This window comes from Glossina fuscipes, unplaced genomic scaffold (assembly GCF_014805625.2).
Source record: "Glossina fuscipes isolate IAEA_lab_2018 unplaced genomic scaffold, Yale_Gfus_2 1, whole genome shotgun sequence".
NCBI classification, from domain to species: domain Eukaryota; kingdom Metazoa; phylum Arthropoda; class Insecta; order Diptera; family Glossinidae; genus Glossina; species Glossina fuscipes.
In genome coordinates, this window is record NW_023998415.1 from 5,483,719 (window position 1) to 5,495,657 (window position 11,939).

The window sequence follows — 11,939 nt, forward strand, 5'->3', positions numbered from 1 at the left end:
ATTTGCCGTGAAAATTGACGATAACGATCGACGGCACGAAGACAGAGAACGTTCTGCATTTAGAGTGACAAGGAAGAGTTCGGGCACTATGAACCGCTGAACATGAGGAGAAAACATGAAACGGCATCGCTACTGACAAAAACTGACACACGATCTGAATGGGACACGAGGTTCAAAAGCGTAATATTGGCGCATAACGATGCGCCACGCCGGTGCACTTTCCTCGTCTAGGACAATCTATTGCTAACCGTCGTCGTCCTCACCACACTTGTCAAATATGTTGAACGAATGGTCTCGGAGAAAGGGCAACAACTTGCAGCTGCTGAAGGACAACACTTTCAATAAATAATTTTTTGTATTCTGTAGCGAGCTTTATTGGTGAAAACCGAAAATTAGATACTTGGTTGCTCCTTGCTCAATATCGTTGACACGTTTAGTTGTTGATATTTTTGACTAACGCACACATATCCTCAATATACAATAATTCTCGACTTTGTTAGAGCATTACTCACATTATATGCTTTATCTTTTTAAGCGTTCACTGTTGCATTAAAATCATTTTACGTGAAGCGAACAATGTCTGTACATTTATACGGTTCGCTAAATTAAGTTTCCTGTCTTGATAGTGATGGCGACTTTCTTGAAACGATTAACAAAGTAAATTGGATAAATCTACATCTAAGTTATCTAACATAGGGTGCCGAAGTTGAATTTTTTTTTTTTTTTTTTTTTCTTTTTTCACGTAAAAATCCTCTTCGACTTTGCCTAAATGTTTATAATTTGTTTTAATGGAAGCATCGATTAGAGGACGTCGTTTTTGATAATTGAATAATTGTATAGTTGAGTGGGCGGATGGGTTTCTTGTGTTCTTTGTCGTAATCAAAACGATGTACACATATTCAGATTGATGATGATTTCGGGTTTTTACAATGACTTACGTACACACTCTCAATCAATTCTGCTTGCGTTTTTATACGTATCCGTTACTGTTCTTTTTTTTTAACGAACTTTTCAATATCTTGTTAAATATTGGATGCGATGTAAAATTCTTGTAACTGAATGTGAATTTTGATAAAACTTTATAATGACTTTTGTGAACGTTTGACGGGTCAACGATTGATTCGAGCAAATTGCAACATAGTAGAACATGTACTCTACCGGAAGATTGCAACCATTTTAAACGAGTAATCAATACGTGAGAACCAACTTGATTCAGTTAAATGGCAATACGTACATGTACATACTTACATACACTTTATTTATATTACATTCCATGTATCAAATAAAAAATGATATGAAGGATGGATATGAAAACTTAGTTTTGACGTTATGAGCTTATAATGAATGCCTTCATGTGACATATAAAAGAAAACAAAGAATAACAAGTAAAATAATTATATTCGTCTTTCTCTCTGTCTCTCTCTCTGATCGAATCTTTTATATCCGCCGTACTTTTCTTTAAAACGAAAGTATACATAAAAAACTGAAATTTCGATACTCTATAAAATTGAGAGGGCGTAGCCGTTTTTTATGAAATACACAAGGAAATTTTTGATTATATTTCTCGCTGACTTTTTATCCAACTTAGGTTGCACGTAACGGGCTAAAAATCCCATTATTATTATGCTTGCGAAAGCGGAGATTTTTTCATTTTATTTTATACAGTGAGTGTGACTCTCCCGAGGCATTTTGTCCAATGTTTCCAATGTTTGGCGGATATTTGACACAAAAATCCACATAGACAGGCAAGCAAAGAGATAGACATGCTTAAAATGGCTCTGTAATTGATGTTGGTCAAAAACGCATATACTTGTAGAACGTTTGAAGCTTTTTTTTACGCATATTACAGATGATCTGACAAAAGAATTATATTAATTAATGTTGGCTGAGCATAGTCGATTTTTCTCAATTTTTTTTTTTTTTTTGTGGTCTATGTAGGATCACCGGTTACTTTGACTGTGTGTTGGTCAGGCGCAGTCTGCGTGCGGGAATTTCCAAAGTTTCTGCTAAATTTGAAGACGATAGCTTCATTGTTGCGACCAGAAGGCGAAGGGACAGATGGACGAATAGACAGACATAGTGAAATCGCTTCAAAATTGGATGCCGAGCAAGAATATGTATGTATTTTAAGAGTTCTCCAAGCTTCCAGTAGGTTGATGCATTCATTTTTTACCAGACTTCGATGGCGGGCGTAAAAAACATATGCAACATTAACAACAAGGGGGGGAGACGGATTCGCTTAGAAGTGGATCCATGAACATTTCTCGAGATCATGATAGTTTTCAAATTTATTGGGAAACTTAAACAAACCTAAACGTTAACTATATACATATATACATGGATCAAACTAAAATATACGTATTATGTAACATACAGAGATAACGACTTCGTTCAACTGAAACAGTGTGCATCGTACCGCCCCGCTCTATTATTCAAGCCATAATTATATGACTACTGTGGTCCTGCCAGCACAGGTCAAGAAGAGGCGACCGCTTCATGAACAAATGTTGCAGAAAGTAGAAAGTTGATAAAGCCGGCAAGCGTGGCAATCGACTGAAATAGGAAAATAAGTTAGAATAAAATTTAGACAGAATTATCATTAAACTGAATAACTTGTCAAGATAGTAAAACGTGACTTGCCCATTACAGCTGACGTCACTTGTAGCACGGACGTATTATATGTGCAGCGCTCAGAAGACAGAACATGGGACAGATCGATTTTTAATTTAATTTTCTCAAGCGATTTAAGCATGTTGCTCTGTCCATGTACTGGGCTTTTTGGCCGCGGGTAATATTCTTAATTAACACCGGCAGATTCGAAGGCAACTATTTTGCAATCGAAATTCGAAGTATTGCTTATTGCTCTTATAAGAGGAAAAGCCGAGAGACAAGTTATGTAAAGCTTTTTTACCAGCTTCAATAAAATGTGTTAAAGCAAATCATTATAAAATTATCGCAAGTTCTTGTAAATTATTATTATTTATTTTTATTTACTTATTGACGCATATGTAACCTCGAAGCCATTAAGACCTTTTACAATGGATTACAATGTCTGCCATAGGTACAATAATAAAGTAAAATAATGTAAAATGTTCTTAAACAATCTAAAGAATAGAAAATTAAAGATAAAGAGAACAAGAACAACAACAAATAAAAAATAAATAGAAATCAAAAAGTTAACTAACTATCCCAGTATAACAAGACGTCAACTAATTTTCTTACGCTTATCTATGCCAAGATATAAAGCATTTTATAACATTCTTGGTCATTTTTCCTTTCGCCTCCCTATATGTTCGCACACGCACGGGGCTATTCTGTTCGATTCTCTGGCGCTACTTTCCCAACAGGATTTATATCATGAACAATGCGAAAGCGTCTGCATATTGTTCGCTTCGATACCTAATTTTAGCGAATTTTATGTAGAACTTGAAGCAAATAACGAAGGCGTCGAATGTTTACGTTTGCTAAACGAAATCATTGCCGACTTTGATGAATTATTAAGTGAGGATCGCTTTCGGTAAGTGATAAAAATATTGTAAAATTTACTTATTTTCTTTTTTTATCATCATATATCTTTTTGTAAGTTTTCATATTTTTATTTGGCTTTGTTTTTATATTTTCTTTTTTTAATTCCTATTTGAAGGTACATTGAAAAAATTAAAAGCACTGGAGCCACTTATATGGCCGCTTCGGGTCTCACCGCACAAACTTGCGATCAAATTAATTATCGTCATGTTACGGCTATGGCCGATTACGGTCTCCAGTTATTCGATAAAATCGAAGAAGTCAATATGCATTCATTCAATAACTTTAGATTGAGAATCGGCAAGTTTCCATCTGATGATATGATGACCTAATCAATATTTAAATGATTAGGGAAATTAAATTTTTTTGTTCTTTGATTTACTTGGTATTACAGGTATAAATATTGGAGCAGTGGTGGCGGGGGTTATTGGTGCTCGAAAACCCCAATATGATATATGGGGTAATGCCGTAAATGTTGCATCACGCATGGATTCAACTGGGTTAGTGGATCATATACAGGTAAGTTGACTGAATTTACAGTAGGGCCATTAAAATGGTTGTTCATAAAAGGAAAATAAGTTCAGCGATTTAAATTTCTCATCAGGTTCAAGTTGAAGGGTTAAAAAAAAAATATCTTATTTATTTACTATTTAATTTTCAAACTTTTTTACGCGATTTAATTTTTTTTACACGGTTTTCAGTATAACCTAAGTTACATGTGAATGACGAAAGACGATATTATTCATATGAAAAAAAAACTATATGAGTTTGACATGAGTACACTTAGTAGGTCGGAACAAACGAATAACGGACATGGTTAAAACAGTTTAGACATTCAGGCCGATCAGAATTTTCGTTTTCTACAGATAGATCAAAAAAATAAGTGAACAACAATCTTTCCTATCAAATATTCAAATTGATTTTTAACGACAAACGTGTCAATTGACCAATCGGAAGTAGTTTTGTGTTAAGTTTTGTGATATTCTTGGTGAGTCTGTATAATTATGCATTAGTTTCTACCATCAGCTAATAATTAGATTCCTTCGCCTGGCTTGTGGCGAAAGGAGTTATTTTTAATTTTGATTTGTAGTCATCAGCTCTATATATATATGTATATATATATCATTGTATCCATCTTCTGTTCAGTTCAGTTCGCGATCTTGAACAGTTCAACAATAGATGACAGATAGACAGGTTAACTGAATAAATCACAAGGAATTTACAAACCGATGGACCAATATAACTAGTCTCCGGCTCCGTATCTCCAAAGCACTTACAAAAATATGCCTTCTCTGACCCGAAGTATATAAAAACAGTGAAGAAACGCACTCAGTTCAGAGTGAGAGATTGCATTTTCTTCGCTGCGAAGTATGTCTGAGGACTCAGATACACCAGTTCAAGCGGCTTTAATAAATATTTATTACATTATCTAGCAGTAGATAGAATTATGGAATTGTTTATAGATATATATTTTAAGTGGTCTTTGCTGTTACAAGTTACTCTCATTTGCTTGTTTTGAGGTTATGTCGTTACATTTTGTTCGTAATTTTCCCGGCTTACCTTTATGACTTAACAGGCGATTGTTGTGACCGCACGTAAGTGCGTTGGTGAGATTTGCAATTTAAACTTTATGCGACTAGTTGAAGATTACGAACGACTTTGAAAAAGCATAAATTACTAAAATTGAACTTCCCAGCGATGTATACGATGACAGAACTGGAATGGCGTGAGTAACGCTTGTGAAATGAATTTTAGTTAACTGATAAAAAGCCTGGACATACTTAAAACGAGGTCAACTTAGTTTTTTGATTGCTTTCAAGTTTCGTTTTCATTTAAAATGACTAAAAAAAAAAAAATTCCATTTTATAGTTTGCACCGCTAGTCGGATTAAAAGGATTCACTGAAAATCACTCGACAGTTTGTTTTTTTGGTTGAGTGTACTACTACGCACTAAATAATGTTCCGATTATTGTTATTTCTCGTTTTTATGCCAATGGAGAAAACTTTATTGGTTTCTCCTTTCTTGGCTACTTTTCATATGTTTTTTTTATTACGGGCGTAAAATCTGTTTTTATTTACTGATTATTTTTAATTTTAAGGATCGCTTAAGAAAACATTGAAAGGAACTGTAATCAAATTTCTACCATAAGAATTTATTTTGCTAATATAGGTGCATGATTGAAAGTTTTGAAGCAATGCTTTAAGTGCTTTAAGAAGCAAGCGGTAAAACTTATGAATATATGGATATATAGATATATATATATATATATATATATATATATATATATATATATATATGTATATATATATATACATATATGCAAACATATGTGAGAATGGTAAAGAATGTGCGAAAAGAGAAGAAAAAAATTGGTTTTTTCAAGTTAGCAATCAAGCGTTTTTATCGTTAGTCTCTATAAATGTTATTATTATTATTATTTTAGTATGCAAAATATTTTTATGATTCGATTTAAAATGTTTTCGTTTTGCTATTTCTACGTCTTCTGGAAAAGGTTACTGAGGAAATTTATCAAATACTAAAACCACGTGGCTACGACTTGACATGCCGCGGCAGTATTAATGTAAAAGGCAAAGGCACGATGATAACATATTTTCTTAAGGGGCAGTCAGCGGTGAATCAAGTTAAGGAGTCCATTGTCATAGCCGACTCGCAATCCGAAAAGGAAAAAACTTTAAAGATTGAAGTTACTCAAGAAGAAAATGTAAGATTTGATGAGTCTAAAGCTAAAAATTTACTTGACGATAGACAGCAAAATGCCGAACCGGAATTAACTATGTCCAATCAGGTTAGCAGTACATTTACGGAATCCGAGGATCTATCACCCGACATCGATGTTAATCCAAATATGAATAGTGTGACGGCTGAACGACGTAAATCTTTGTGCCGGCAGCATAATATATCTTCATCGTTTGGAACTACGGTGAGTTCTTCTGGTATTTCTGTGACACCCTGTATATCCAACAGTTCCAGTGTAGTGACCGTAGGCACCCTACCCACCTTTGCAAAAAACAATTCCACCTCTGTGGATAATACCTCTTCCGAAGGAGCAAGTGTTTTCAGTAAAGTTAACTTTGTACCTCGTACAGCTTTAGATGACATACGAGATAACGTCGACAGCGACAAGGCAACGCAATTACGCGATTCCATTGAGAATTTGGAAATTCTACTTAAAAATAATATCAGTTTATCGGACTTGAATAGTAAGCAACAATTGAATTTGCGCTCATCAGAAACCAGTAAAAGTTTCAACAAGAAAGATACAATAGTCAATTACAAATTGGAAGAGCATATAAGGCGACAACATAAGTCAGATGCCAATAATATCGTTACAACTATCAATAGTAGTATGAGTGCAACCATTACCGAAGATCATACTATCGTCAGTTTGCCCTCACCGTTAAATAATAATCTCCTCTTAGATGGTCAACGATTATTGGCTTACAGTGCTAGAGGCAACGATTGCACTAAATGGCTTAAGGTAAGCCGAAAAAGACGTTTTAAAACTTCTCAAAGTCTTAGTCCTTTAGAAGTCAACAACAAACTATACCCTTTGCCCAATAGCCGTAGTATGATTATTATAACTAACAATTCATCGCAAAATTCTATACAATCATCGCCCACTGCACAAATTAATTCAATATTCTGTACAAAAGAGTGAAGTGAGGTGAGTACTTAAATCAAATAATCTACATTTCTAAGCCATAGTATAAGAATTTATGAGATATATATATATATATATATATATAAAATATTTTTATTATACATTTCAATAATTTTGTAAATAATTTTGCGAATAGAAAATAAATTCCAAAAAATATAAAAAGAAACACATTGCAAGGGGATAAGTGCAGGTATTTTATGTAATTTTTAAGTAAAAGAAAATATATATGTTATGAACAAAACTAATACCAAACACATATTATTATAGCATGTACATGCGTATATGTCATATAGATATAAACATAAAAACATACATATGAATATATATATATATATATGAATATATATATATATGAATATATATATATATATATAGATTAAAAATTGAATTTATTCAATATGTCGTTCTTATCCTTGTTATATGATTACGATATGATTATACAAGAGAGAAGAATTTCGATGCATTTTAAATCTTTTAATATCTATCCCCCCACCTAAGTACATACGTTTAACGTTAATTTGAATTGTTGATCTTCTTTGCTTTCCCAAACGTAATTTCATTAAGCGCAACGAGTGATTCATTTTTTTTAATAGGTTTCAGCTAAGGTAAGTCTGATTTAAGTAAAGTCGCTAGGGACCGATTGGTATTGTGATCGCTTGATTTCTCATTAGAGATGATTTAGATTTAATTCATTTGCTAAGGTTTACTTACGAGCGAGAGAGAACTCTAAGATTTTTTCAATATTGAGCATTTCATCGATTCACAACAGTTCAAAAGCGTAGATTCGTTCATCGATTTTGCGAATTCTATTCGATCAAAGTAAAGCCAGGTTGGCGTTAGGTTTCAATAAGCGGTAGCGCAAAGGACCTAATGATTCTTCACATTACAAAAAGCCTATACATGCCATGGGCATGTCCGGTCAGACCTATACTTGAGTATGCGTCTATTGTGTAGTCTCGTTCTTACACGTGTTCTGTAGAATCAATAAAATGTTTGCCCTTAAGAATTTGCGTTGGATCCCCCCTTGTCTCTCTGCCTGCTTATGAGCATAGACTGCTTGTGTTAGCCTTACCGTCGTTTGAGAAACTTAGATTTACGCTTGGTGTTTCTTTCCTAATTAAGTTAGTAAATGCGACTATCGCTTATCACCCGCTGCACTTGCTGCGATAAATTTTAATGTCCCAACTCGCTTCTCGCTACGAAGTTTAACTTCATAAAGCTTAGTCAATGTATATATAATTACGAACTTTTCAATGAGTTCAGAGTCATTTGCAAAAAGCTAAATGCTATCTATCACTTAATATCAGTGTAGGACCCTTTAAGCTCTATCAACACAACTGAACTTAATACGTGCGATATATCTATGCCGTATTTAAACTAACTTGCAACCTTAAAATAGCTTACTTAGCAGGCGTTGTTTACTGTTATTGATTGCCAAGCTTTTCCATGTTTGCAATGGCCTAGGGGTGCATTTGCTACTTGAGTCGGTATCGGCCGGCTGTGGTTGTGCCTCTGTGTGCTAGGTGTGTACACATTTTTTTTTTTTTCGCTTTAATTTATTTATACGTGAATTTTAGTCTTCTCTTTTTATACTTTCGTCATGATTTTTTAAATTTTGCTTTGTTTTTTCCTTACTACTCTTTATATACTTTTTATTAATTTCTGATAATAATTAGCATAGGATTTACTTTAAATTTATTTTAGCTGAGTTTCATGGGTAAATAAATAAAAGATAATTAAAAAAAATAATAATTTTATGAACTCTTTCCGTCATAGAAACGATCAATAATATTAGAATATTCCCTACATTGGATAGAAAATTAACAAGTAAGAAAGCCATATTCGGCGGGCGCGGAATCTCGCATGCACACCACTATATTTTTTGCATTCCACTCTCCAAGTCCTTTTATTTGATACCCATATCGCTAATATTATTAAGAAAACAGTAATCGCGATGTTTATCATATTCATTTTCGAATTAACCCACTTCTAGTCGAATAATATATATCTTTACTTGAGGGGTGTGCAAAACAGTTTTAAATATTCGGTCTTGCTTGGCTTGCCTTATGATAAATGAGCATAAAACCTCAAAAAAGTGAAAAAAACAAAATTCAATCACTTCTAACTCAGGGTGGGCATGGCGGATGTTTTCCATTTTTGCATGCAAGGAGTAGAGTGCTTCGTAAAGTAAATGTGGAAACCTTCAGCTTCCTAACTTTAATAATTTCCGAGTAACGAGCACAAATCCGAAAATTTTTGTTAAAGAAAGCGGAGATGCGTTGAGTTTACGCTCCACTGCACACTTCCGCTCCCACCGATTTGGCCCATTTTCAATACTAATCTGCGTGCAAAAACTTCCAATATGTCTTTGAAGTCGATATTTTCATTCTTGCGTCCAGGAGAGTGGCAACAACACACACCATACAGACGGACAGACATGGCTAAATCAACTCAGAATTTCACACTGATCAAGAGTATATATACACTATAGGGTCTGGGAAGCTTCCTCTTGGGTGTTTCAGACATTGTGGAAAAAAACAAAATGAGTGTAGCCCCATCTTACAGTGGTGGGTATAAAAAGGGGGAAAACGGTAGCTACAAACATTACAAACTTTCGCGAAGCTGTCAAATTTCTTCACTAATAAATGGACAAAAAACAGCAACTTTGCTAGCAAATGCAATATTTTTGGGGGAAAGTGACGCAACTGAAACGATGATATCTAACGGTGCATCGTTATAAAGAGTTTCCTTAGGCTCAATTAATTTAATAAACTCTTATTCTAATCAATTATTTCGAACATGTTGTGGAGAATGACAGGAAAAGTTTCAATTAGATTCAAACATTGGTTTATAGAAATATATTGAGGGAGTACAACATATGAATTCACATTGACTCTCATGAGAAATTTGGTTTTTCTTGGGCGTAATGACGTATGTGACACCTAGAAGGACTTAAGATAAGTCCACATTTTATTACACCGATCAATTCAAAATCTGAATACATCAATGCTTGTCTGTGCTTAGGTTCGTCTGTTCGCGTGTCCATGTTCAAGTCAAAGGTTGCAACTTTTGAAATATTTTGATAAAATTCTTATACCGACGTGTTTTGGTACGGAACGAACTATATTGAAAATGATTCCGATCGGACCACTTTTCACTCCACTCCCCATACCATATCTGCCTTATTTTGGAAAGTCGTTATATGAAAAAAAAAAAAACTGAAAATTTTAAAATTCCTCCACCGAAGCCGCTAAGTAATACTATCTACTTATGATAAATTGTTGGGACAATTTTTAGTCTCTATTCGGTTCCCACGGAATCTTCATATGGTAAAAATGTTTAATTTTCAATATTTCATGTTGATAATGCGTTCATGATAATAATTTAACATACAAAGTAGTTTCAACAAATTTTGACCGTCTAGGTGTATTTCTTGGACTTCATCCACACACTCACACACACACACACCCACATAAGGTTTCTTATGAAAAATAAGCCTTTATATGGCATAAAGGTTTAATTTTTGATATAATATGGTAAAAATTAATTCATAATAATAATTTGATATAAAACTTAATTGTATCAAATTCGGATCAAGTTGATCTATATTTGAAGACCACACTATAAAGAAGCTTTCATGAAAAATAAACCCTTTTATCGCGGCAAAGTCTGAACTAAACTAAATGAAAAATAATAAAATCTTACGAGAAGTACACAAAGTTTGTTTGGCTCACATCAGTCGATGCTTCCGTCAACCTTCGATATGTAAGGGTTTACATGAAAATAAAATATTAATTAATTTTTGGTGTATTATCACGAAAATTAATGAGTAAGTGTTTTAGACGAATTGGTGTAAGGCACTTAATGCTCGGTCTTGCAATGCATCTAAAGGAACGACCTTCAAAGCAAAGTGTCATGACATTTCCATGTCTTTCGTATACGTAAATGTGCTTTCTGTTAAAAATGTTTTATGAATCACATATATTCATAAATTTTGCTACATTGACCCGTTAAGACAGTTAATGGTGTTTCTTAGCGCAATGTTTTTCAATTATATTCGCTGCAAAATGATTGAAATAAGTAAAAGATGTCAAAACAAAAAAAAAAAAAAAAAAACGGAATATGTGTTTCCTTAAAACTACATGAAAGACAGAACACATTCAAAATGCGTTCATGGAAGTATTCTTATTATTATTATTATTATTATTATTATAAATTCAGCCAAATAAATTCTAAGACTAAAGTCCTAAAGCACTAGTATCAAAGGCCTTCGGCTTTATTAAAAACTCTGCCGCACTTGAGATTTGAACCCACGACCCTTGAGTTGCTAGTCGAGACTCTTGCCTACTCGGCCACTCAACCGGATGTCCATGAAAGTATGAAGGATTTGTTGTATTCGTTTCGAAAACTCGTGTAATGGCAGAGAGACGATAAAGTTATCAAAAATTAAACCTTAATATGTCTCGCGGCATTTTGTTTAGCATTTCAAGCATAAAACTGTGCTAGAGCTAGAGCTGTGATGGGTACATACAAGACAAACCCAAATTACTTCGAGAGAACTGGCCCTTTCTTGTTGACGCAATCCTTGTTGGTCGTTTTCATCTCTGTGCCTGTAAGCGCTATAAGTGTTTCATTTGCTCCGATTATAGTTTGGGAAATCAAAGAGGATCACATCCAAATTAGATATCGTGTAAGAATGTCTTTTCGAAATCCTTATAGAGATACTGGATC

At 33.9% G+C, this 11,939-nt stretch overlaps 1 protein-coding gene across 2 annotated transcripts in view; it reads left to right on the forward strand.

The window, feature by feature from the left end:
• LOC119632699 overlaps positions 1-7,223 on the forward strand; it is a 78,258-nt gene extending 71,035 nt beyond the window's left edge. For both annotated transcript variants that reach the window (XM_038025742.1, XM_038025741.1), the window contains 4 exons: positions 3,348-3,517; positions 3,644-3,825; positions 3,920-4,044; positions 6,039-7,223. In XM_038025742.1, coding sequence (XP_037881670.1) covers positions 3,348-3,517; positions 3,644-3,825; positions 3,920-4,044; positions 6,039-7,205 — 1,644 coding nt within the window. In that variant the 3' untranslated portion in view covers positions 7,206-7,223. The remainder of the gene's footprint in view (positions 1-3,347; positions 3,518-3,643; positions 3,826-3,919; positions 4,045-6,038) is intronic.
• Positions 7,224-11,939: the final 4,716 nt, after the last annotated feature.